The sequence below is a fragment of the Pipra filicauda genome, unplaced genomic scaffold, assembly GCF_003945595.2.
Source record: "Pipra filicauda isolate LSUMZ 115617 unplaced genomic scaffold, ASM394559v2 scaffold433_size896684_pilon, whole genome shotgun sequence".
In the NCBI taxonomy this organism is placed as follows: Eukaryota; Metazoa; Chordata; class Aves; order Passeriformes; family Pipridae; genus Pipra; species Pipra filicauda.
The window spans coordinates 870,655-896,045 of NW_024104569.1; the positions used below are offsets into that span (position 1 = coordinate 870,655).

Here is a 25,391-nt window from a genome sequence, read left to right on the forward strand (position 1 = left end):
TTGTTCGGTGGTATATACTCCTGTTTGTGGGTAAACCAATCCCTTTCTATTGTTCTGTTTACTGCAAGTTTTTCTTGTAAAAATTCTATAAATGCGTGTAAAATTGGGATTCCCACAATTTTATTTTCCCATTGTCTCTCCTAGTGTCTCTCCCCCTGCCAGAAGGGGGAAGAGAAGGGGGTGGACATCCTCAGTGGGGTTAACCTTTTTTTTAACCCTGGGTTATTTAAACCACCAAAGAGGTCCAGGACCACATGGTCCTGCTGCAATAGATGTGCCCTCAGCCCAAGGACCCTCACCACGGACTGCCCCAGCCCCTCAGGGCCCTGCTGCTGGTCACAGGAGCTCCAGCCTGGCTCCTGCCTGCCCACACCGTGGGCATCCACGGCTGCGCCCGGGCACGGAGCTCAGCCAGGGCTGGGGCCTTGGGGCTTTGCTGGTGGGACCACCCGGACACTCAAGTGATGCTGAATCTATCTTTATTTGAACAAAAGGGGTGGGCAGGAAAGGACCAACTTCAGTCCGCGTCATAGGGTGCGATCAGTGGGTTTAGAGGCAGAGAGGAACGTTTTGGTGGCAGCTGGACCTTGACATCAAAAAGCAGGTGCTGCAGCCGTGGCAACGCAGCTGAGCAAGGGTACAAAGAGTGAGGGTGAGAGGTCCTGCTCTTCCTGCCCGAGGTGTTTGGCTGCTCTGGAGCAGGAGCAAGGCTGCTCTCTTGCCTGTGGAGAGAGGAGGTGGCTGAGGCCCAGCTGCAGGGGGCACACAGGGACTCTGCTGCCCAGCAGGGCCCAGAGCTGGCAAGGCTCAGCAGCACGGGGGAGCTGCTGGCACACCTTGGCCCCGGTGGACACCTGCCCCTCAAGGCCCCAGCGAGCAGGGGGATGGCTCTGGGCAGGGGCCCTGGGCAGGAGCGGGCGCCAGGGCACGTCTGCCTTCCAAGGGCAATCTCGTCCCCGCTCCTTCTCCTCCCCACCTTGCTTTGCCTCTGCCCGTCCTGCTGGGGCTGCTCTTGGCCACGCAGGCTCACTTGGAGCCAGCACTGGCTCCAGTCCCAGCGGGCTCCCCAGGAGGGGCCCAGCAGCTGAGAGGCCAGGACAGCACTGGACAGCAGCAGAACCCTCAGCAGAGTTCCTTGACCAAGGACTAACTGGCCGCTCCACAGCAGCCAGGCTGGGAATGTTCCATGGCTAGGAGCTGCCTTCAAAAGAAGCTGTTTGAGGGGGAGATCAACAAACAACTCACCGTTTTCTCACCCTCCAGTACCAGATTCCAGCACAGCATGACATGATGGCAAGCAACCCACCCAACATGCTTGCCATTATCACAATCAAACAGCGTGTTCCTCGACAGAAATCTCTTCCTGCACTCTTCTGGATCTTGGGAGCACGTGTTGTGGCACTGGCTGCATCTGCGGGAGCAATTTGGAGCGTTAGCCCGTCCTGGGCACCCCTGCTAAGCCGACAGCACGTTGGACACAGCCAGGACATTCTCTGGTTCCCTCAGTGCGGGTGCCTGGAGGCAGTACCAGCACTGATCCTCCCTGCTCCAGGACAGCTCCCACAGCCAAAAGGGTCAGACCCTCTCAGGAGACACATGAGCCCCAGTCCAGAGAGGCTGCGATGGATCCCTTCCCGCTGTGCAGCCACATGTGGATGTAAAGCCCCCAGCTGATGAGCCTCACAGCTCAGGCTGAGGGAAAGGGACCCACCCTGACCTCTCCCCAGTTCATTTAGTATTTCTCTCATGCCTTCAGATGGCTCCTGGGATTTCTTTTCACCTGGAGGTTGGTTCTTGCCTCTTGGAGGACCTGAATGGAAAGTTAGTTTCATTTGACAGGAACGGATTAGAGAAAACCAGAGCTCAGCCTGTGAGGTCAGCAGGGACAGACTACTCACCCCTGCCATGTGAGCTGGGCTTGTGTGGAACAACCAGCAGAGGAGCTGGAAAAGTCTTCCCTGCAGATACGCCTGTAACTCAACAGCCAGAGAAGATTCTGTCATCTGGCTCTTGCGACATTTGTTGGGTTTAGAATTTCGAGTAATTGATCTTTGAGGAAAAATGACACTTTACCTGCAGGGGACATCAAGGGCCCCAAAACATCATGCAGCCAATCCAATGGAGAAGCATTCCCAGCACCCTCATCTAGAAGCCAACAGAGATGGGAACTGTTTCCACGGCATGCTGGGATCCCCTCCTGCCTCAGAGAACTGTGGCACTGCAGGGGCTCGGGGAGCCCCGTGGGGGCCAGATGTCAATGGACATGGCCAGAGCTGCAGAGGGGCCTGGGCAGCTCTGGGCTGGCTCCTGGCCGCTCTGCACACTCGTTCCAGGCCCTGTGCAACATCCCTGGGGGAGCGACTGGAGCAGCCAAGGACCCTTTGGGGCTCTCTCCGCACTCAGGAAACCCTGGCTAAAGCCCTGGGGAAAAACTGCAGCAGGCAGTGCCACAACAAAACATCCTTCCCTGGGAGAAAGTTTCTACAGTGGATAGTCAGGCCCACTTATGAGACACTGGAGCCTTGCTTTCTGCAACAATGGGAGCAGCTGCAGCGGGAGGGACCTTGGGGCCAGAGTCCCGTTTCCCAGGGGCTGCAGAACATGCTCCAGATGCCTCCAACCTGTCGTACTTTCAGCTTTGGCTGCTGTCGTGACGGGCCCGAGGGGGCACTGGGGGAAGAGCTGCTGCCACACAGCCACCCCGATGGCCGACACCGATGACCACGCCACAGCAATTACCCCGTGTGCCCGTGCCTGGCATCGCCTCCCTGCCCTCAGCAGAGCCTGGCATGGAGCCACTGCTTCCTTTGGGGAACACTGACTTCTGAACAGCCTCTTGGTCCATCTCTGGGGAAAGCAAGAGGGACAACTGGATCAGAGGGAGCTGTTCTCCATAAGGGAAGTGGCATCTTCTGGGGCAATGCTTATAAAAGACATGGGAAAGGTCCAGGGAAACAGCCAGGCTTTTGGGGCTGGGTCAGGGCACTCCCTCCTCCAAACAGCCGCCACACCGGAGCTGCCGGGAGAGCAGACCAGGCAATTGCAGGGGATCTCCTGGTCTGCAGGGCCCGTGGTGCATTTGGGGCACGGGGTCATGGGATGCTCAAGGCCTTCCTGCAGAGGCTGGGGAGAAGCTGCAGCCAGGCCAGGTGGGGAAACAGCCCCGCAAGGCGGGAAAGCAGCAGCGGGGCAGCGAGGCTGCGATGGATCCCTTCCTGCTGTGCAGCCACTGCCTGTCCACACGTGGATCTAAAGCCCCCGGCTGATGGGTCTCACGGCTCAGGCTGAGGAAATAGACCCACCAGGCCCTCCCTGCAGCACTCCCTTCAGCATCTGCCTCATGCCTTCAGATGGCTCCTGGGATTTCTTTGCACCTTGAGGTTGGCTCTTGCCTCCTGGAGGACCTGAATGGCAAGCAGTTCCATTTGACATGAATGGATTAGAGAAAACCAGAGCTCAGCCTGTGAGGTCAGCAGGGACAGACTACTCACCCCTATGATGTGAGTTTAGCTTGTATGGAACAAGCAGTAGAGGAGCTGGAAAAGTCCTCCCTGCAGACACCCCTGTAACTCAATAGCCAGAGAAGTTTCTGTCACCTGGATCTTTCCACGTTTATTGTTTATAAAATATAGAATTATTATTCTCTGAGGGGATTTACCTGCCGGAGGTTGCACGGGCTCCAAAACTTCATGCAGCCAATCCAATGGCGACGCATTCCCAGCACCCTCATCTAGAAGCAAACAGAGATGGGAACCGTTTCCATGGCATGCTGGGATCCCCTCCTGCCTCAGAGAACTGTGGCACTGCAAGGGCTCGGGGAGCCCCGTGGGGGCCAGATGTCAATGGACATGGCCAGAGCTGCAGAGGGGCCTGGGCAGCTCTGGGCTGGCTCCTGGCCGCTCTGCACACTCGTTCCAGGCCCTGTGCAACATCCCTGGGGGAGCGGCTGGAGCAGCCACGGGCCCCTCGGGGCTCTGTGCCACAAACCCTCACTAAAGCCCTGCACTAAAGCCCTGCATCTGGCAGTGCCACAACTAGTCCTCCCGCCTCCCAGCCATTGCCCACAGCCCAAAGGGACTGAGTCAGGCCCTCTGAGGAGGTACTGGAGCCTTGCTCTCCCCATCTGCTTTTTTTCCCCAGTAGGGGCACCCCTTGCAGCTGCTCCAATGTTTCAGGCAATGCTCCTCACTGAGGTCTCTCAACAGGACTGCTCAGTACCCAAGTTCCCTGAGTCTGCTCAGGATTAATCTATTTTGTTTTGGTCTTCTTGCCGTGACGTGCCCGAGCAGGCACTGGGGGAAGAGCTGCTGCCACACAGCCACCCCGATGGCCGACACCGATGACCACGCCACAGCAATTACCCCGTGTGCCCGTGCCTGGCATCGCCTCCCTGCCCGCAGCAGAGCCTGGCACGGAGCCACTGCTTCCTTTGGGGAACGCCGCCTGCCACAGAGCCCCTTGGTCCATCTCTGGGGAAAGCAAGAGGGACAGCTGGATCAGATGAGACTGATCTAAAGGCTCCGGCTGATGAGTGTCACAGCTCAGGCTGAGAGAAACAGACCCACCTCGCCCTCTCATCAGTTCCTTCACAATTTCTCTCAGGATTTCATTTGATTCAAGAAATTCTTTGTCTCCTTCAGCTTCACTCCTGCCTTTCAGAGGACCTGAATGGGAAGTAGTTCCATTTGATATGAACAGATTAGAGAAAACCAGAACTCAGCCTGTGAGGTCAGCAGGGACAGACTACTCACCCTTGCCATGTGAATTGCGCTTGTGCAAAGGAACCAGCAGAGGAGCTGGAAAAGTCTTCCCCGCAGACACCCCTGTAACTCAACAGCCAGAGAAGATTCTGTCATACCTGCTGATCTACATGTTGGGACCAAAGGAGCCCCACGCAGAGCTGTCAGGGCACCAGGGACTCCCTGGAGCTGCCCCAGCTCCAAACTCAGCCCCAGCGAGGGCCATGGCTTGGCAGCCGCAGCGGGAGCACCTCCGGCTCCGAGGGGCCGGCAAAGGAGCCGCGCCAGGCACAGCCCCCCGGGCACAGCCCTGGGCCCGGCCCCTTCCCTCTCTGCCCTTCTCCGTGTCCACACGGAGGGAGCAACTGGCATCTCCAGGGAAAGAAGATTAAAAGCTCCCCCTGACAGGGATCCTGTGGGATCCCTCTTGGGCCTGAGCAAAGAGTTGGCCATGATTGCCACAATCCAGCAACCTTGAGAGGGTCTTAAGGAAAATGGCACATGAATGAGCTCTTGAAAGACTGACAATGATTATTCTGCCAGGAAAGGGACACTGAGAACTTGCCTCCAGGTTGCTCCAGGAAACTCAAAGCATCATCCACAAGAACTTGCAGGTAATCCAAGTCATGATCTAGAAGCAAACAGGGATGGGAACCGTTTCCATGGCATGCTGGGATCCCCTCCTGCCTCAGAGAACTGCGGCACTGCAGGGGCTCGGGGAGCCCCGTGGGATCCAGATGTCAATGGACATGGCCAGAGCTGCAGAGGGGCCTGGGCAGCTCTGGGCTGGCTCCTGGCCGCTCTGCACACTCGTTCCAGGCCCTGTGCAACATCCCTGGGGGAGCGGCTGGAGCAGCCACGGGCCCCTCGGGGCTCTCTCAGGAGTGCAGAGCAAACCCTCACTGAACCCAGATCATGATGGGCCCGAGCGGGCACTGGGGGAAGAGCTGCTGCCACACAGCCACCCCGATGGCCGACACCGATGACCACGCCTCAGCAATTACCCCGTGTGCCCGTGACTGGCATCGCCTCCCTGCCCGCAGCAGAGCCTGGCACGGAGCCACTGCTTCCTTTGGGGAACGCCGCCTGCCACAGAGCCCCTCGGTCCATCTCTGGGGAAAGCAAGAGGGACAGCTGGATCAGAGGGAGCTGTTCTCCATAAGGGAAGTGGCATCTTCAGGAGGCAATGCTTATAAAAGACATGGGAAAGGTCCAGGGAAACAGCCAGGCTTTTGGGGCTGGGTCAGGGCACTCCCTCCTCCAAACAGCCGCCACACCGGAGCTGCCGGGAGACCAGACCAGGCAATTGCAGGGGATCTCCTGGTCTGCAGGGCCCGTGGTGCATTTGGGGCACAGGATCAGGGGATGCTCAAGGCCTTCCTGCAGAGGCCGGGGAGAAGCTGCAGCCAGGCCAGGCGGGGAAACAGCCCCGCAAGGCGGGAAAGCAGCAGCGGGGCAGCGAGGCTGCGATGGATCCCTTCCCGCTGTGCAGCCACTGCCTGTCCACACGTGGATCTAAAGCCCCCGGCTGATGGGTCTCACGGCTCAGGATGAGGAAACAGACCCACCAGGCCCTGCCTGCAGCATTTCCTTCAGCATCTGCCTCATGCCTTCAGATGGCTCCTGGGATTTCTTTGCACCTTGAGGTTGGCTCTTGCCTCCTGGAGGACCTGAATGAGAAGCAGTTCCATTTGACATGAATGGATTAGAGAAAACCAGAGCTCAGCCTGTGAGGTCAGCAGGGACAGACTACTCACCCCTATGATGTGAGTTTAGCTTGTATGGAACAACCAGCACAGCAGCTGGAAAAGTCCTCCCCGCGGACACCGCTGTAACTCAACAACCAGACATACTTCACTGCAGGGCCCTCATCTCTGCCCTCCGCTCAGAAGCAGGGGCAGAGCTCCCACAGGCCAGCAGTGACCCCTCACTGGCACCAAAGGAGCCCCACGCAGAGCTGTCAGGGCACCAGGGACTCCCTGGAGCTGCCCCAGCTCCAAACTCAGCCCCAGCGAGGGCCATGGCTTGGCAGCCGCAGCGGGAGCACCTCCGGCTCCGAGGGGCCGGCAAAGGAGCCGCGCCAGGCACAGCCCCCCGGGCACAGCCCTGGGCCCGGCCCCTTCCCTCTCTGCCCTTCTCCGTGTCCACACGGAGGGAGCAACTGGCATCTCCAGGGAAAGAAGATTAAAAGCTCCCCCTGACAGGGATCCTGTGGGATCCCTCTTGGGCCTGAGCAAAGAGTCGGCCATGATTGCCACAATCCAGCAACCTTGAGAGGGTCTTAAGGAAAATGGCACATGAATGAGCTCTTGCCACGCTGAAAGGGATTATTCTGTCAGGAAAGGGACACTGAGAACTTGCCTCCAGGTTGCTCCAGGAAATTCAAATCATCATCCACATTTCCAGCTTTCACATTATCCAAGTCTTGATCCTCATCTAGAAGCCAACAGAGGTGGGAACTGTTTCCATGGCATGCTGGGACTGGAGCACTGCAGGGGCTCGGGGGGTCCCCATGGGGGCCAGATGTCAACGGACATGGCCAGAGCTGCAGAGGGGCCTGGGCAGCTCTGGGCTGGCTCCTGGCCGCTCTGCACACTCGTTCCAGGCCCTGTGCAACATCCCTGGGGGAGCGGCTGGAGCAGCCAAGGACCCTTTGGGGCTCTCTCCACACCCAGGAAACCCTGGCTAAAGCCCTGGGGAAAACCATCCCAGACACTTCCCGGGGAGAAGAGCCCGCTGGCCGGGAAAGGTGCCCCAGGCCGCCGGCTCACCTGCTCCCCGCACTGGCACCGGAGCAGCCTGGGCAGCCCTGGCGTGCAGGGCCACTGCCAGGAGGAGGAGGAGGAAGAGGCGGAGAGCAAGGGCCATGGCCCCTCGCCCTCACACCGTCCGGCAGCTACTGCTGCCGCCGCTGTCCTGACACCCCTGTTGTACAATCTCTGTCTGGTAATCTTCGTCCAGTAATCTTCATCCAAACGCCGCCGCTGCCGCCGCCCCGGTTGTGGTCAGGGACCAAGTGGTTGGTCATTGTTGCACTGTGGGACCACAGGGCTCTGTGACCTCACAGTCCTGCTGTGACCTCACTGTCTGGGGGGGATTGTGCAGGGACACATATCAGGAGCTGCCCTCCCAGCCAGGGGAGCACATCCCGCCACACAGCTCTGTCCAGTCGACTTGTTGGCCTGAGAACTGATTTGTATGACATTGCACAAGTGAGACGTTTCATGGCTCTACTGCAATCTCAATGCCAGCTCCAACATTCACCTCCTGTCGGTGATTCCCGCTCTTGCCGGCAGCACCTGCCAGCTCTTCCCCCGCCACGCCGACACCGAGTGTGTGCTGTGCACTCAGGGCTGGGGGGTGGCCCATATTGAAACAGGGAAGGACTTGATGCCGTAATTCATAAAAATAACCCAAGGCAGGCAATCAGGGCAGCTGCAGCAACGCCAGCACCGTGGGCCTGTGATCCCTCCCTGCCTGCTCCATCCAAGGGATGGCACCTTGGTACCAGCACAAGGGTTAGCCAACAGCAGCAAGGAATTCATCCATTGCAGACTGGACTGCCACGACATTAAAGGAAAAAGGCTGGGTGTCCCTCTACTGCAACTGAGGCTCCCAGTTCCCTTGGCGGTCGCAATAGCATTTGCATTCCGGCAGCCATGGGCTTCCAGTGGCTGGAACGGAGAAATGCCATCCTTGGAAAGAGATAACAAGCTCTCCTGCAGGCAAAGGGATGTATTAAACACCAGCAGTGAACGTGGAACTCTTTATTTGGGAGAGCACTTTCTGTTCCCACTCCCTCTGCCCTAAGAACTGAGCAGTGTCCACTGTCACTTTAGCCTTTGCTGACTTGAGCCAGCTTTGGATCCAAGTACTTGGAATTGTAACATCTGTCCGAGTATGTCAGCTATGACAACAGTGAATAAGAAGCCCCTTTTTGGGATGTTATGCCATTGGTTCTGCAGGGGAATAAACGGAGGGCAGTTTCTGTAAAATGCCTGCACAACCACCCCTGCACATCAGAGGCCACAGGAGGGTGGAGCTAAGGTGTGTTACTCCCCGTCAAGATATTGGTTTTGAGGGGAAAAGATGAAAAAAAACCCAGGATCAGCCACTCTTCCCGGGGAGAAGCGTTGAAAGTCTCTGCCCCTCAAGACCTTCCCAGCTTGTGGGCCATGGTCACTGCCGTCTAAGGCGTGGCCTCGGAACTCCCAGTGCCAGGCTCCCGCTGGTGTGAGAAGCCACGGGCTCAGCTGTCCCCCCGCAGTGCCTCCTGTGCCCTGGCGAAGCGCCGGGGCTGTAGGCGTGTGTTGGGCTCTCTTAGGGATGAAGAGGCGCTCTTGCAAAGTCGGCGGTGCAGTGCCAAGGGCCTGGTGGTGCAGTTGTCAGACACAGAGAGGTGCAGTTTGCCCAGAGACAAGGGGACCAACCAGCAGCAAAGACTCGGGCCCCCCTTTGGGCAAGGCCGGGGCCCCTTCCCCTGCTGGCCGTGGACTGGGGGCGCTGTGGGCGTGTGGGGAAGGTGTAACCCCGCGGTCCCTGGGCCAGCGGGGGAACGGGGAGGGACCCGCGCTCGGGCACGGGAGAAAAGAGGCTGCGAGCGCTGTCAGGGGCAGAGAGCTCAGCGCGGGGTGTGCAGTGGGGTCTGCCTTGGATTCGCATGAAAGTTTCCGTGAGCTCCTCTGGCTCTTGGCTGCTTTGGAGGCTCTTAACACCGGAATTCTGCTTCGGAAAAGCTCCAGCCAAGGGCTCAGCGAGGAGGCCCCTTGTTGTGCCTCCCCCCGGCTCGTCAGGCTGCCCCACGGCCCCTTCGCCCCGCGGGTCCCTGGCCCGGCCAGACTGCCCTGGGAAGGGCCCCGGGATGGGATGGGATGGGATGGGATGGGGTGGGATGGGATGGGATGGGATGGGATGGGATGGGATGGGATGGGATGGGATGGGATGGGATGGGATGGGATGGGATGGGATGGGCCCGCCTGCTGTTCCAGGAGCCTGGGCAGAGCAGGGACAGCACATTTGCTCCCAGCTCGGCATGGCCTCGACTCAGAGCTGGGCAAGGGAAGAACAGCAAGAAACCCCCTAAAGTTTAACCCTGCTGCGTGCCTGCCAAGGGACCCCAGCCCCCAGCACGCCTTAGGAGAGACCCCAAAATATCCCTGTGTGCCACACGAGGGACCCCAGCCCCCTGCGTGCCTTAAAGGGTCTCCAGGCACCTGCACACCACAGAAGAGGCCCCAGACCCCCTGAGAACCTCATGAGAGGCCGCAGCCCCCTGCACGGCTTAGGAAAAACCCCAAACCCCCTGCCCGCCTTAAAGGAAAATCCAAACCCCCCACCATGTTCCTCATGACAGTCCTCAGCCCCCTGCAAGTCTTATGGGGGACCTCAGCCCCCTGCAGCCCTCAGGAGAGACCCCAAAATATGCCTGGGTGCCTCACAAGGGACTGCAGCCCCCCCCCACTTCTTCAGGGGCCCTCACCCCTGCACACCATAGAAGACACCTCCAAATATGCCTGAGTGCCTCCTGAGGGACACCAGTCCCACCTTACGGGGGACTCCAAATTCCCTCCTGCCATATGGGGACCCCATCCCAGCAACACCGAGTGTTTTGACCTGGGAAGTTGAGTGTGTCGTTGCCCCCGGATTGTTGGTGCTCTCTAGAGCTGTTCTGCAGCAAATCCTTCCATGAAGGGCTTCTGTATGGAGCACAGTCCAGTCCCATCCCCTATTTTTCCAAGGCAAGCCACTACTGAAAACCCTGGCAAATGGGTTCTGCAAATTTGTCAGATCCCAGGGTGTTACCCTGGCTGCCCTCTCAATGCTCCATTCAAGCAGTGGGTGATCACAGCTGAGTTACTCCCCAGGCAGTCAAAGCCTCACTCAGAGAGCATCTGGACAGGAGCACAGCACCCAGAGGTGACAAGGAGACCCCTTGTTTTGCCTGCTGACATTACAATGTCCCTACAGATGCTCTTGATGGCTTCCCTCTTTTCCTGGGCATCCTATCTGAGAGGCCCAGGCCCAGATGGTCCCACTGCAGTAAAGGTGCCCTCAGCCCAAGGTCCCTCACCACAGGCTCCCCCAGCCCCAGCCTGGCTCCTGCCTGCCCACACCGTGGGCATCCACGGCTGCGCCCGGGCACGGAGCTCAGCCAGGGCTGGGGCCTTGGGGCTTTGCTGGTGGGACCACTCAGACACTCAAGGGGGGGGTTATTTCTATTTATTTGTACATAAAGGTGGGCCAACCCCAACCCTGGCAGGGCAGGACCACCTTTAGACGGGGCTGGGGGGTGGGGCCGCAGGGCTCGGGGGCAGAGGGGCTCCTTTTCCTGGCAGCTGGACCAGGAGAGTGAGAAGCCCGTTCTTCAGCCGCGTCAGCACGGCCGGCTTTGGGCAGGAAGAGCAGAGATGAGAGGTCCAGCTCTTCCTGCCCGAGGTGTTTGGCTGGGCTGGAGCAGGAGCAGAGAGGAGCCTGTGGAGAGAGGAGGTGGCTGAGGCCCAGCTGCAGGGGGCACACAGGGACTCTGCTGCCCAGCAGGGCCCAGAGCTGGCAAGGCTCAGCAGCACGGGGGAGCTGCTGGCACACCTTGGCCCCGGTGGACACCTGCCCCTCAAGGCCCCAGCGAGCAGGGGGATGGCTCTGGGCAGGGGCCCTGGGCAGGAGCGGGCGCCAGGGCACGTCTGCCTTCCAAGGGCAATCTCGTCCCCGCTCCTTCTCCTCCCCACCTTGCTTTGCCTCTGCCCGTCCTGCTGGGGCTGCTCTTGGCCACGCAGGCTCACTTGGAGCCAGCACTGGCTCCAGTCCCAGCGGGCTCCCCAGGAGGGGCCCAGCAGCTGAGAGGCCAGGACAGCACTGGACAGCAGCAGAACCCTCAGCAGAGTTCTTTGGCCAAGGACTAACTGGCCGCTCCACAGCAGCCAGGCTGGGAATGTTCCATGGCTAGGAGCTGCCTTCAAAAGAAGCTGTTTGAGGGGGAGATCAACAAACAACTCACCGTTTTCTCACCCTCCAGTACCAGATTCCAGCACAGCACATGATGACAAGCTGCCCACCCAACATGCTTGCCACTATCACACTCAAACAGCCGGTTCCCCAACAGAAATCTCTCCCAGTGCTCTCCTGGATCTTGGGAGCACGTGTTGTGGCACCGGCTGCATCTGCGGGAGCAATTTGGAGCGTTAGCCCGTCCTGGGCACCCCTGCTAAGCCGACAGCACGTTGGACACAGCCAGGACGTTCTCTGTTTCCCTCAGTGCGGGTGCCTGGAGGCTCCCAGCCCTGGGGACAGGCTGTCCCACCAAAGCAAACCCAGAAGGCCGGGAGGAGAGCCCGGGGGGAGCGGAGCTGCTTGAGCAGTCGCTCCTTTGAGGGACACGCACACAACCCATCCCTGCAGCAGGCAGTGCCAGCCTCATCCTTCCCTGCCCTGGGACAGCTCCCACAGCCCAAGGGGATGGAGTCAGGCCCTCTGAGGAGACACGTGAGCCTCTGCCCAGGGTGGGAGCCAGGGAGCGCCCTTTCTGAAGTTCCTTCAAATTTTCTTTCAGAACTTCATTTGACTCAAGGGTCTTTTTCTCTCCTGGACGTTGGCTCTTGCCTCTTGGAGGACCTGAATGACAAGCAGTTCCATTTGACATGAATGGATTAGAGAAAACCGGAGCTCAGGCTGTGAGGTCAGCAGGGACAGACTACTCACTCATGCCATATGCGGTGGTCTTGCTCAGAGGAATCAGCAGTGGAGCTGGAAAAGTCCTCCCTGCGGACACCCCTGTAACTCAACAGGCAGAGACACTTGTGTCATCCCTGGGGCTCTGCACGGGCAGCCCTGAGGTACAGTGGGGGTGAGGGGATCCCGCAGGGACAGGGCACACACGGGCAGGTCTCTGTCCTGGCCCCTGCAGAGGTGCCCGGCTGGCCCTGCTTTGGGCTCTGATCTGCCCCAGCTCCAAACTCAGCCCCAGCGAGGCCCATGGCTTGGCAGCCGCAGCGGGAACACCTCTGGCTCCGAGGGGCCGGCAAAGGAGCCGCGCCAGGCACAGCCCCCCGGGCACAGCCCTGGGCCCGGCCCCTTCCCTCTCTGCCCTTCTCCGTGTCCACACGGAGGGAGCAACTGGCATTTCCAGGGAAAGAAGATTAAAAGCTCCCCCTGACAGGGATCCTGTGGGATCCCTCTTGGGCCTGAGCAAAGAGTCGGCCATGATTGCCACAATCCAGCAACCTTGAGAGGGTCTTAAGGAAAATGGCACATGAATGAGCTCTTGCCACATTGAAAGGGATTATTCTGTCAGGAAAGGGACACTGAGAATTTGCCTCCGGGTTGCCCCAGGAAATTCAGTGCATCATTCAGCAGGATTTCCAGATCATCCAAGTCATGATTCCTGTCTAGAAGCAAACAGGGATGGGAACCGTTTCCATGGCATGCTGGGATCCCCTCCTGCCTCAGAGAACTGTGGCACTGCAGGGGCTCGGGGGTCCCCATGGGGGCCAGAAGTCAATGGACATGGCCAGAGCTGCAGAGGGGCCTGGGCAGCTCTGGGCTGGCTCCTGGCCGCTCTGCACACTCGTTCCAGGCCCTGTGTAACATCCCTGGGGGAGCGGCTGGAGCAGCCACGGGCCCCTCGGGACTCTCTCAGGAGCGCAGAGCAAACCCTCACTGAACCCACATCGTGATGGGCCCGAGTGGGCACTGGGGGAAGAGCTGCTGCCACACAGCCACCCCGATGGGTGACACCGGCTGACCACGCCTCAGCAATTACCCCGTGTGCCCGTGCCTGGCATCGCCTCCCTGCCCTCAGCAGAGCCTGGCACGGAGCCACTGCTTCCTTTGGGGAACGCCGCCTGCCACAGAGCCCCTTGGTCCATCTCTGGGGAAAGCAAGAGGGACAGCTGGATCAGAGGGAGCTGTTCTCCATAAGGGAAGTGGCATCTTCAGGAGGCAATGCTTATAAAGAACATGGGAAAGGTCCAGGGAAACAGCCAGGCTTTTGGGGCTGGGTCAGGGCACTCCCTCCTCCAAACAGCCGCCACACCGGAGCTGCCGGGAGACCAGACCAGGCAATTGCAGGGGATCTCCTGGTCTGCAGGGCCCGTGGTGCATTTGGGGCACGGGGTCATGGGATGCTCAAGGCCTTCCTGCAGAGGCCGGGGAGAAGCTGCAGCCAGGCCAGGCGGGGAAACAGCCCCGCAAGGTGAGAAAGCAGCAGCGGGGCAGCGAGGCTGCGATGGATCCCTTCCCGCTGTGCAGCCACTGCCTGTCCACACGTGGATCTAAAGCCCCCGGCTGATGGGTCTCACGGCTCAGGCTGAGGAAACAGACCCACCTTGCCCTTTCTGAAGTTCCTTCAAAATTTCTTTCAGAACTTCATTTGACTCATGGGTCTTTTTCTCTCCTGGAGGTTGGCTCTTGCCTCTTGGAGGACCTGAATGGCAAGCAGTTCCATTTGACATGAACAGATTAGAGAAAACCAGAGCACAGCCTGTGAGGTCAACAGGGACAGACTACTCACCTCTGCCATGTGAGGCTGGTTTGGGCGGAGCAACCAGAAAAGGAGCTGGAAAAGTCCTCCCTGCAGACACCCCTGTAACTCAACAGCCAAAGAAGTTTCTGTCATCTGGCTCTTGCCATGTTGTCAAATATTTTTCTTTGAGGGGACATTGAGAACTTACTTTCAGGAGGCTGCAAGGGCCCCAAAACTTTACGCAGCCAATCCAATGGAGAAGCATTCCCAGTGTTCTCATCTAGAAGCAAACAGAGATGGGAACCCTTTCCATGGCATGCTGGGATCCCCTCCTGCCTCAGAGAACTGTGGCACTGCAGGGGCTCGGGGAGCCCTGTGGGATCCAGATGTCAATGGACATGGCCAGAGCTGCAGAGGGGCCTGGGCAGCTCTGGGCTGGCTCCTGGCCGCTCTGCACACTCGTTCCAGGCCCTGTGCAACATCCCTGGGGGAGCGGCTGGAGCAGCCAAGGGCCCCTCGGGGGTGTCTCCTGCACTCAGGAAACCCTGGCTAAAGCCCTGGGGAAGACTGCAGCAGGCAGTGCCAGCCCCATCCCTCCCTGCCCCGGGACAGCTCCCACAGCCCAAGAGGACGAAGTCAGGCCCTCTCAGGAGACACGTGAGCCCTGCCCAGGGTGGGAGCCAGGGAGCGCTCCGGCCCTCGGCTTGCGGGAGGGATCCCGCTCTGGGCTGCTCTGGTGCCTTGGGCCTCTCGAGACTCAGGGCCAGCGCTGGGAGCAGCTGCAGCGGGAGGGACCTTGGGGCCAGAGTCCCGTTTCCCAGGGGCTGCAGAACATGCTCCAGATGCCTCCAACCTGTCGTGCTTTCAGCTTTGGCTGCTGCCGTGACGGGCCCGAGGGGGCACTGGGGGAAGAGCTGCTGTCACACAGCCACCCCGATGGCCGACACCGGCTGACCACGCCACAGCAATTACCCCGTGTGCCCGTGCCTGGCATCGCCTCCCTGCCCTCAGCAGAGCCTGGCACGGAGCCACTGCTTCCTTTGGGGAACATTAACTTGTGAACAGCCCCTTGGTCCATCTCTGGGGAAAGCAAGAGGGACACCTGGATCAGATGGGACCATTCTCCGTTAAGGAGGTGGCATCTTCGCAATACAAGGGATCTCCTGCTTTGCAAGGCCCGTGGTGCATTTGGGGCATGGGGTCATGGGATGCTCAAGGCCTTCCTGCAGAGGCCAGGGAGAAGCTGCAGCCAGGCCAGGCGGGGAAACAGCCCCGCAAGGTGGGAAAGCAGCAGCGGGGCAGCGAGGCTGCGATGGATCCCTTCCCGCTGTGCAGCCACTGCCTGTCCACACTGGGCTCAGGCTGAGGAAACAGATCCACCTCGCCCTTTCTGAAGTTCCTTCATAATTTCTTTCAGAACTTCATTTGACTCACGGGTCTTTTTCTCTCCTGGACGTTGGCTCTTGCCTCTTGGAGGACCTGAATGGCAAGCAGTTCCATTTGACATGAACGGATTAGAGAAAACCGGAGCTCAGCCTGTGAGGTCAACAGGGACAGACTACTCACCTCTGCCATGTGAGAGGAGTTTGGGCCGAGGAACCAGAAAAGGAGCTGGAAAAGTCCTCCCTGCAGACACCCCTGTAACTCAACAGCCAGAGAAGCTTCTGTCATCTGGCTCTTGCCATGTTGTCAAATATTTTTCTTTGAGGGGACATTGAAAACTTACCTGCAGGAGGCTGCAAGGGCTGCAAAACTTTACGCAGCCAGTCTAATGGGGAAGCATTCCCAGTGTTGTCATCTGGAAACAGAGATGGGAACCGTTTCCATGGCATGCTGGGATCCCCTCCTGCCTCAGAGAACTGTGGCACTGCAGGGGCTCGGGGAGCCCCGTGGGATCCAGATGTCAATGGACATGGCCAGAGCTGCAGAGGGGCCTGGGCAGCTCTGGGCTGGCTCCTGGCCGCTCTGCACACTCGTTCCAGGCCCTGTGCAACATCCCTGGGGGAGCGGCTGGAGCAGCCAAAGACCCTTTGGGTCTCTCTCCGCACCCAGGAAACCCTGGCTAAAGCCCTGGGGAAAACCATCCCAGACCCTTCCCGGGGAGAAGAGCCCGCTGGCCGGGAAAGGTGCCCCAGGCCGCCGGCTCACCTGCTCCCCGCGCTGGCACCGGAGCAGCCTGGGCAGCCCTGGCGTGCAGGGCCACTGCCAGGAGGAGGAGGAGGAAGAGGCGGAGAGCAAGGGCCATGGCCCCTCGCCCTCACACCGTCCGGCAGCTACTGCTGCCGCCGCTGTCCTGACACCCCTGTCCTGGCACCGCTGTCCTGACACCGCTGCTGTAAAATCTCTGTCCAGTAATCTCTGTCCAGTAATCTCTGTCCAGTAATCTCTGTCCAGAAATCACTGTCCAAACGCCACCAAATCTGACACCGCTGCCGCCGCCGCTGCTGCCGCAACAGTTGCAGTCAGGGACTGAGTGGTCGGTCATTGTGGTGCTGTGGGACCACGGGGCTCTGTGACCTCACAGCCCTGCTGTGACCTCACTGCCTGGGTGGGATTGTGAGGATAGAAAAGGCTTGCAGAAGATTTTGTTATGAGGAGACAGAGTTAGGTCCTTAGGAAGGCTTTTCTGCCTAAAAGGAATATGACAGAATGAATTACGGACTCCTGATTTAATGGACAGAAGTTGCTTTATTGCCCATGATCTAGGGTTTTTATCTCATTCACTCTCAGCTGGGAGTGGTTAAGCAAATTAAGACAGAACACAGCTGCAAGTCACACATCCATCACTCTCTCAGGCTGGCCCATCATGCACATCACACACACCACACACACAGACCCTGGAGTTTCAAGTTACCCCTCTTCACATCCCCGCATGGTGAATCGCAAACCGGACAGTTCAGCTCTCCCTAGGCAGTAAATCATGGCTTAGATAAAACAACACGAGATCATCAGAACATTCTTCAGGCCCTTCTCACACTTGGCTGCTAAAAAGGAACACCTTTCTCTAAGGCAGTTTGGCTGCTTTCTCCCTCCCCCCATTACCAGACAAGTCCTCAGCCTCTCTGTCTGCAACGGGAGCACAGAGAGAACGCTTACAGACACGCTACAGGGCCCGAGAGAGCCGGGGGGGCAGCGATAATAGAGAAGCCTGGAAGAGATCAGTGACTTTCTCAGGCCCAGTGCTCTTGTAGCTGGTGCAGAATTTCCTTTGGATGCTTTTGAATGTTCTTGTCTTCAAAATGAACCTTCTTGAATTCTTTCCACTGCCTTGGCATTTTTGGGGGATACCTGCATGTATGTTACTTTACAGGGATTGTGTGGGGATGGATCTCAGGAGCTGCCCTCCCAGCCAGGGGAGCACATCCCGCCACACAGCTCTGTCCAGTCGACTTGTTGGCCTGAGAACTGATTTGTATGACATTGCACAAGCGAGACGTTTCATGGCTCTACTGCAATCTCAATGCCAGCTCCAACATTCACCTCCTGTCGGTGATTCCCGCTCTTGCCGGCAGCACCTGCCAGCTCTTCCCCCGCCACGCCGACACCGAGTGTGTGCTGTGCACTCAGGGCTGGGGGGTGGCCCATATTGAAACAGGGAAGGACTTGATGCCGTAATTCATAAAAATAACCCAAGGCAGGCAATCAGGGCAGCTGCAGCAACGCCAGCACCGTGGGCCTGTGATCCCTCCCTGCCTGCTCCATCCAAGGGATGGCACCTTGGTACCAGCACAAGGGTTAGCCAACAGCAGCAAGGAATTCATCCATTGCAGACTGGACTGCCACGACATTAAAGGAAAAAGGCTGGGTGTCCCTCTACTGCAACTGAGGCTCCCAGTTCCCTTGGCGGTCACAATAGCATTTGCATTCCGGCAGCCATGGGCTTCCAGTGACTGGAACAGAGAAATATCATCCTTGGAAAGAGATAACAAGCTCTCCTGCAGGCAAAGGGATGTATTAAACACCAGCAGTGAACATGGAACTTTTTATTTGGGAGAGCACTTTCTGTTCCCACTCCCTCTGCCCTAAGAACTGAGCAGTGTCCACTGTCACTTTATCCTTTGCTGACTTGAGCCAGCTTTGGATCCAAGTACTTGGAATTGTAACATCTGTCCGAGTATCTCAGCTATGACAACAGTGAATAAGAAGCCCCTTTTTGGGATGTTATGACATTGGCTCTGCAGGGGAATAAACGGAGGGCAGTTTCTGTAAAATGCCTGCACAACCACCCCTGCACATCAGAGGCCACAGGAGGTTGGAGCTTAGGTGTGTTACTCCCTGTCAAGATACTGGTTTTGAGGGGAAAAGATGAAAAAAACCCCAGGATCAGCCACTCTTCCCGGGGAGAAGCGTTGAAAGTCTCTGCCCCTCAAGACCTTCCCAGCTTGTGGGCCATGGTCACTGCCGTCTAAGGCGTGGCCTCAGAACTCCCAGTGCCAGGCTGCCGCTGGTGTGAGAAGCCACGGGCTCAGCTGTCCCCCCGCAGTGCCTCCTGTGCCCTGGCGAAGCGCCGGGGCTGTAGGTGTGTGTTTGGTTTCAGCTCAGTGAGGAGACCCCTTGTTGTGCCTCCCCCCAGCTTGTCAGGCTGCCCCGTGGCCCCTTCGCCCCGCGGGTCCCTGGCCCGGCCGGACTGTCCCAGGAAGGGCCCTACTCGGCCCCAGACCAGAGAGCCTGGGCTGAGCCCCAGGCTCAGCCCTCTGCAAATGTTATGGGGCTCCCTAAGCACTTGCACACCACAAAAAGAGGCCCCAGAACCCCTGAGAACCTCATGAGGAGTGACAGCCCACTACATGGCTTATGAAGGATTCCAAACACCCTGCCCTCTTTAGAGGAAAATCCAACGCCCCCACCATGTTCCTCATCCCAGTCCTCAGCTCCCTGCAAGTCTTATGGGGGACCTCAGCCCCCTGCACACCATAGAAGACAGCCCAAAATATTCCTGGGTGCCTCCTGAGGGACACCAGTCCCATCTTATGGGGGACTCCAAATTCCCTCCTGCCATATGGGGACCCCCAGCCCAGCAACACCGAGTGTTTTGACCTGGGAGGTTGAGTGTGTGGTTGCCCCCAGATTGTTGGTGCTCTCTAGAGCTGTTCTGCAGCAAATCCTTCCATGAAGGGCTTCTGTATGGAGCACAGTCCAGTCCCATCCCCTATTTTTCCAAGGCAAGCCACTACTGAAAACCCTGGCAAATGGGTTCTGCAAATTTGTCAGATCCCAGGGTGTTACCCTGGCTGCCCTCTCAATGCTCCATTCAAGCAGTGGGTGATCACAGCTGAGTTACTCCCCAGGCAGTCAAAGCCTCGCTCAGAGAGCATCTGGACAGGAGCACAGCACCCAGAGGTGACAAGGAGACCCCTTGTTTTGCCTGCTGACATTACAATGTCCCTACAGATGCTCTTGATGGCTTCCCTCTTTTCCTGGGCATCCTATTTGAGAGGCCCAGGCCCAGATGGTTCCCACTGCATTAGTAAATGTGCCCTCATGCCCAAGGTTCCCTCACCACAGCGCTCCCCCAGCCCAGCTCTCTTTGGCCTGCCTGCCCACATCCGTGGGCATCCACGGCTGCGCCCGGGCACGGAGCTCAGCCAGGGCTGGGGCCTTGGGGCTTTGCTGGTGGGACCACTCAGACACTCAAGGGGGGGGTTATTTCTATTTATTTGTACATAAAGGTGGGCCAACCCCAACCCTGGCAGGGCAGGACCACCTTTAGACGGGGCTGGGGGGTGGGGCCGCAGGGCTCGGGGGCAGAGGGGCTCCTTTTCCTGGCAGCTGGACCAGGAGAGTGAGAAGCCCGTTCTTCAGCCGCGTCAGCACAGCCGGCTTTGGGCAGGAAGAGCAGAGATGAGAGGTCCAGCTCTTCCTGCCCGAGGTGTTTGGCTGGGCTGGAGCAGGAGCAGAGAGGAGCCTGTGGAGAGAGGAGGTGGCTGAGGCCCAGCTGCAGGGGGCACACAGGGACTCTGCTGCCCAGCAGGGCCCAGAGCTGGCAAGGCTCAGCAGCACGGGGGAGCTGCTGGCACACCTTGGCCCCGGTGGACACCTGCCCCTCAAGGCCCCAGCGAGCAGGGGGATGGCTCTGGGCAGGGGCCCTGGGCAGGAGCGGGCGCCAGGGCACGTCTGCCTTCCAAGGGCAATCTCGTCCCCGCTCCTTCTCCTCCCCACCTTGCTTTGCCTCTGCCCGTCCTGCTGGGGCTGCTCTTGGCCAGGCAGGCTCACTTGGAGCCAGCACTGGCTCCAGTCCCAGCGGGCTCCCCAGGAGGGGCCCAGCAGCTGAGAGGCCAGGACAGCACTGGACAGCAGCAGAACCCTCAGCAGAGTTCTTTGGCCAAGGACTAACTGGCCGCTCCACAGCAGCCAGGCTGGGAATGTTCCATGGCTAGGAGCTGCCTTCAAAAGAAGCTGTTTGAGGGGGAGATCAACAAACAACTCACCGTTTTCTCACCCTCCAGTACCAGATTCCAGCACAGCACAACAGGAAGACAAGCAGCCCTTCCAACACGCTTGCCACTATCACACTCAAACAGCCGGTTCCCCAACAGAAATCTCTCCCAGTGCTCTCCTGGATCTTGGGAGCACGTGTTGTGGCACCGGCTGCATCTGCGGGAGCAATTTGGAGCGTTAGCCCGTCCTGGGCACCCCTGCTAAGCCGACAGCACGTTGGACACAGCCAGGACATTCTCTGTTTCCCTCAGTGCGGGTGCCTGGAGGCTCCCAGCCCTGGGGACAGGCTGTCCCACCAAAGCAAACCCAGAAGGCCGGGAGGAGAGCCCGGGGGGAGCGGAGCTGCTTGAGCAGTCACTCCTTTGAGGGACACGCACACAACCCATCCCTGCAGCAGGCAGTGCCAGCCTCATCCTTCCCTGCCCTGGGACAGCTCCCACAGCCCAAGGGGATGGAGTCAGGCCCTCTGAGGAGACACGAGACCCTCTGCCCAGGGTGGGAGCCAGGGAGCGCCCTTTCTGAAGTTCCTTCAAAATTTCTTTCAGAACTTCATTTGACTCAAGGGTCTTTTTCTCTCCTGGACGTTGGCTCTTGCCTCTTGGAGGACCTGAATGGCAAGCAGTTCCATTTGACATGAATGGATTAGAGAAAACCAGAGCTCAGGCTGTGAGGTCAGCAGGGACAGACTACTCACTCATGCCATATGAGGTGGTCTTGCTCAGAGGAATCAGCAGAGGAGCTGGAAAAGTCCTCCCTGCGGACACCCCTGTAACTCAACAGGCAGAGACACTTGTGTCATCCCTGGGGCTCTGCACGGGCAGCCCTGAGGTACAGTGGGGGTGAGGGGATCCCGCAGGGACAGGGCACACACGGGCAGGTCTCTGTCCTGGCCCCTGCAGAGGCGCCCGGCTGGCCCAGCTTTGGGCTCTGAGCTGGCAGCTCTCCCAGGGGGAAAAGCCACAACGTACCCACACGACCTTCCGGAGGCTCAGTCCTGGGCCCCACTCCAGGTTCCTGATCACCGTCACCCCCAGGCTTGGCTGCAAAGAAGGGCAGGACAGAAGAGCTCCCGTGACCCAGTTCAGACTCTCCCTCAGGCCGGAGGGGCAGGGAGTGCAACTGGGCAACGGGATCCCTGCAGGGCCCTCATCTCTGCCCTCCCCTCAGGAGCAGGGGCAGAGCTCCCACAGGCCAGCAGTGGCCCCTCGCTGGCACCAAAGGAGCCCCACGCAGAGCTGTCAGGGCACCAGGGACTCCCTGGAGCTGCCCCAGCTCCAAACTCAGCCCCAGCGAGGGCCATGGCTTGGCAGCCGCAGCGGGAGCACCTCCGGCTCCGAGGGGCCGGCAAAGGAGCCGCGCCAGGCACAGCCCCCCGGGCACAGCCCTGAGCCCGGCCCCTTCCCTCTCTGCCCTTCTCCGTGTCCACACGGAGGGAGCAACTGGCATCTCCAGGGAAAGAAGATTAAAAGCTCCCCCTGACAGGGATCCTGTGGGATCCCTCTTGGGCCTGAGCAAAGAGTCGGCCATGATTGCCACAATCCAGCAACCTTGAGAGGGTCTTAAGGAAAATGGCACATGAATGAGCTCTTGCCACATTGAAAGGGATTATTCTGTCAGGAAAGGGACATTGAGAATTTGCCTCCAGGTTGCCCCAGGAAATTCAGTGCATCATTCAGCAGGATTTCCCGATAATCCAAGTCATGATCCCCATCTAGAAGCAAACAGGGATGGGAACCGTTTCCATGGCATGCTGGGATCCCCTCCTGCCTCAGAGAACTGTGGCACTGCAGGGGCTCGGGGAGCCCCATGGGGGCCAGATGTCAATGGACATGGCCAGAGCTGCAGAGGGGCCTGGGCAGCTCTGGGCTGGCTCCTGGCCGCTCTGCACACTCGTTCCAGGCCCTGTGCAACATCCCTGGGGGAGCGGCTGGAGCAGCCAAGGGCCCCTCGGAGCTCTCTCAGGAGTGCAGAGCAAACCCTCACTGAACCCACATCGTGATGGGCCCGAGCGGGCACTGGGGGAAGAGCTGCTGCCACACAGCCACCCCGATGGCCGACACCGATGACCACGCCTCAGCAATTACTCCGTGTGCCCGTGCCTGGCATCGCCTCCCTGCCCGCAGCAGAGCCTGGCACGGAGCCACTGCTTCCTTTGGGGAACGCCGCCTGCCACAGAGCCCCTTGGTCCATCTCTGGGGAAAGCAAGAGGGACAGCTGGATCAGAGGGAGCTGTTCTCCATAAGGGAAGTGGCATCTTCAGGAGGCAATGCTTATAAAAGACATGGGAAAGGTCCAGGGAAACAGCCAGGCTTTTGGGGCTGGGTCAGGGCACTCCCTCCTCCAAACAGCCGCCACACCGGAGCTGCCGGGAGACCAGACCAGGCAATTGCAGGGGATCTCCTGGTCTGCAGGGCCCGTGGTGCATTTGGGGCACAGGATCAGGGGATGCTCAAGGCCTTCCTGCAGAGGCCGGGGAGAAGCTGCAGCCAGGCCAGGCGGGGAAACAGCCCCGCAAGGTGAGAAAGCAGCAGCGGGGCAGCGAGGCTGCGATGGATCCCTTCCCGCTGTGCAGCCACTGCCTGTCCACACGTGGATCTAAAGCCCCCGGCTGATGGGTCTCACGGCTCAGGCTGAGGAAACAGACCCACCTTGCCCTTTCTGAAGTTCCTTCAAAATTTCTTTCAGAACTTCATTTGACTCATGGGTCTTTTTCTCTCCTGGAGGTTGGCTCTTGCCTCTTGGAGGACCTGAATGGCAAGCAGTTCCATTTGACATGAACAGATTAGAGAAAACCGGAGCTCAGCCTGTGAGGTCAGCAGGGACAGACTACTCACCTCTGCCATGTGAGGTGGGTTTGGGCGGAGCAACCAGAAGAGGAGCTGGAAAAGTCCTCCCTGCAGACACCCCTGTAACTCAACAGCCAGAGAAGTTTCTGTCATCTGGCTCTTGCCATGTTGTCAAATATTTTTCTTTGAGGGGACATTGAGAACTTACTTTCAGGAGGCTGCAAGGGCCCCAAAACTTTACGCAGCCAATCCAATGGAGAAGCATTCCCAGTGTTGTCATCTAGAAGCAAACAGAGATGGGAACCCTTTCCATGGCATGCTGGGATCCCCTCCTGCCTCAGAGAACTGTGGCACTGCAGGGGCTCGGGGAGCCCCGTGGGGGCCAGATGTCAATGGACATGGCCAGAGCTGCAGAGGGGCCTGGGCAGCTCTGGGCTGGCTCCTGGCCACTCTGCACACTCGTTCCAGGCCCTGTGCAACATCCCTGGGAGAGCGGCTGGAGCAGCCAAGGGCCCCTCAGGGGTGTCTCCTGCACTCAGGAAACCCTGGCTAAAGCCCTGGGGAAGACTGCAGCAGGCAGTGCCAGCCCCATCCCTCCCTGCCCCGGGACAGCTCCCACAGCCCAAGAGGACGAAGTCAGGCCCTCTCAGGAGACACGTGAGCCCCTGCCCAGGGTGGGAGCCAGGGAGCGCTCCGGCCCTCGGCTCGCGGGAGGGATCCCGCTCTGGGCTGCTCTGGTGCCTTGGGCCTCTCGAGACTCAGGGCCAGCTCTGGGAGCAGCTGCAGCGGGAGGGACCTTGGGGCCAGAGTCCCGTTTCCCAGGGGCTGCAGAACATGCTCCAGATGCCTCCAACCTGTCGTGCTTTCAGCTTTGGCTGCTGCCGTGATGGGCCCGAGGGGGCACTGGGGGAAGAGCTGCTGCCACACAGCCACCCCGATGGCCGACACCGATGACCACGCCTCAGCAATTACCCCGTGTGCCCGTGCCTGGCATCGCCTCCCTGCCCTCAGCAGAGCCTGGCACGGAGCCACTGCTTCCTTCAGGGAACATTAACTTGTGAACAGCCCCTTGGTCCATCTCTGGGGAAAGCAAGAGGGACACCTGGATCAGATGGGACCATTCTCCGTTAAGGAGGTGGCATCTTCACGATACAAGGGATCTCCTGGTCTGCAGGGCCCGTGGTGCATTTGGGGCACGGGGTCAGGGGATGCTCAAGGCCTTCCTGCAGAGGCCGGGGAGAAGCTGCAGCCAGGCCAGGTGGGGAAACAGCCCCGCAAGGTGGGAAAGCAGCAGCGGGGCAGCGAGGCTGCGATGGATCCCTTCCCGCTGTGGGCAGCACGCATGTCGCACACTGGGGCTCAGTCTGAGGAAAAGATCCACCTCGCCTTGCTGAGTTCCTTCAGAATTTATTTCAGAACTTGCATGTGACTCACGGGTCCTTTTTCTCTCCTGGAGGTTGGTTCTTGCCTTTTGGAGGACCCGAATGGAAGGTGGTTCCATTTGAAATGAACGGATTAGAGAAACCAGAGCTCAGCCTGTGAGGTCAGCAGGGACAGACTACTCACCTCTGCCATGTGAGCTGGGCTCCTGTGGAGGAACCAGCACAGGACCTGGAAAAGTCTTCCCTGTGGACACCCCTGTAACTCAACAGCCAGAGAAGATTCTGTCATCTGGCTCTTGCCATGTTGTCAATTATTATTCTTTAAGTGGATATTGAGGCTTACCTGCAGGAGGCCTAAATGGCTTCAAAACTTCACGCAGCCAATGTAAAGGAGAAACATTACCAGTGTCCTCATCTAGAAGCAAACAGAGATGGGAACTGTTTCCATGGCATGCTGGGATCCCCTCCTGCCTCAGAGAACTGTGGCACTGCAGGGGCTCGAGGAGCCCCGTGGGGGCCAGATGTCAATGGACATGGCTAGAGCTGCAGAGGGGCCTGGGCAGCTCTGGGCTGGCTCCTGGCCGCTCTG

At 59.1% G+C, this 25,391-nt stretch overlaps 2 protein-coding genes across 7 annotated transcripts; both read right to left on the reverse strand.

Annotated features, from left to right (window-relative positions):
- Positions 1-462: 462 nt before the first annotated feature.
- On the reverse strand, positions 463-16,536 carry LOC113993965. Of its 6 annotated transcripts, XM_039385773.1 has the most exons (21): positions 16,345-16,536; positions 15,923-15,994; positions 15,763-15,834; positions 15,631-15,675; positions 14,405-14,476; positions 14,245-14,316; positions 14,059-14,157; positions 13,495-13,602; positions 5,305-5,370; positions 4,752-4,823; positions 4,566-4,664; positions 4,362-4,469; positions 3,659-3,730; positions 3,492-3,563; positions 3,303-3,404; positions 2,740-2,847; positions 2,074-2,145; positions 1,899-1,970; positions 1,781-1,810; positions 1,246-1,411; positions 463-722 (listed from the first exon to the last, which is right to left on the reverse strand). In XM_039385773.1, exons 1-21 carry the CDS (start codon positions 16,439-16,441, stop codon positions 518-520), a joined length of 1,881 nt encoding a protein of 626 aa, XP_039241707.1. In that variant the 5' UTR covers positions 16,442-16,536; the 3' UTR covers positions 463-517. The 6 variants fall into 6 exon arrangements, with proteins under 6 accessions (XP_039241707.1, XP_039241710.1, XP_039241709.1 ...); XM_039385776.1 differs by lacking the exons at positions 13,495-13,602; positions 14,059-14,157; positions 14,245-14,316; ... (2 more) ...; positions 15,763-15,834; positions 15,923-15,994 and adding exons at positions 5,761-5,851; positions 6,308-6,409; positions 6,497-6,568; positions 7,101-7,175 and having other exon boundaries at positions 1,712-1,810; positions 5,305-5,372; positions 16,345-16,535; XM_039385775.1 differs by lacking the exons at positions 13,495-13,602; positions 14,059-14,157; positions 14,245-14,316; ... (2 more) ...; positions 15,763-15,834; positions 15,923-15,994 and adding exons at positions 5,744-5,851; positions 6,308-6,409; positions 6,497-6,568; positions 7,101-7,175 and having other exon boundaries at positions 1,712-1,810; positions 16,345-16,535.
- Positions 16,537-19,902: 3,366 nt separating this feature from the next.
- On the reverse strand, positions 19,903-24,580 carry LOC120324145. Its single transcript, XM_039385779.1, has 7 exons — positions 24,393-24,580; positions 23,629-23,700; positions 23,469-23,540; positions 23,283-23,381; positions 21,329-21,400; positions 20,625-20,790; positions 19,903-20,101 (listed from the first exon to the last, which is right to left on the reverse strand). Exons 1-7 carry the CDS (start codon positions 24,496-24,498, stop codon positions 19,903-19,905), a joined length of 786 nt encoding a protein of 261 aa, XP_039241713.1. The 5' UTR covers positions 24,499-24,580.
- Between the last annotated feature and the right edge of the window lie 811 nt (positions 24,581-25,391).

What these genes read in the sequence shown, in the direction of transcription:
- LOC113993965 (XM_039385773.1), bottom strand. Translation starts at nt 16,441, where the DNA reads ATGGCCCTTGCTCTCCGCCTCTTCCTCCTCCTCCTCCTGGCAGTGGCC. An exon ending in ACTCCTCTCACATGGCAGAG is followed by an intron (nt 15,676 to 15,762) that starts GTGAGTAGTCTG and finishes CTTGCCATTCAG; the next exon opens with GTCCTCCAAGAGGCAAGAGC. An exon ending in GCCCTTGATGTCCCCTGCAG is followed by an intron (nt 1,971 to 2,073) that starts GTAAAGTGTCAT and finishes GTTGAGTTACAG; the next exon opens with GCGTATCTGCAGGGAAGACT.
- LOC120324145 (XM_039385779.1), bottom strand. Translation starts at nt 24,498, where the DNA reads ATGGACCAAGGGGCTGTTCACAAGTTAATGTTCCCTGAAGGAAGCAGT. An exon ending in GCCAGGCACGGGCACACGGG is followed by an intron (nt 23,701 to 24,392) that starts GTAATTGCTGAG and finishes GTTTGCTTCTAG; the next exon opens with ATGACAACACTGGGAATGCT. An exon ending in GCCCTTGCAGCCTCCTGAAA is followed by an intron (nt 23,541 to 23,628) that starts GTAAGTTCTCAA and finishes GTTGAGTTACAG; the next exon opens with GGGTGTCTGCAGGGAGGACT.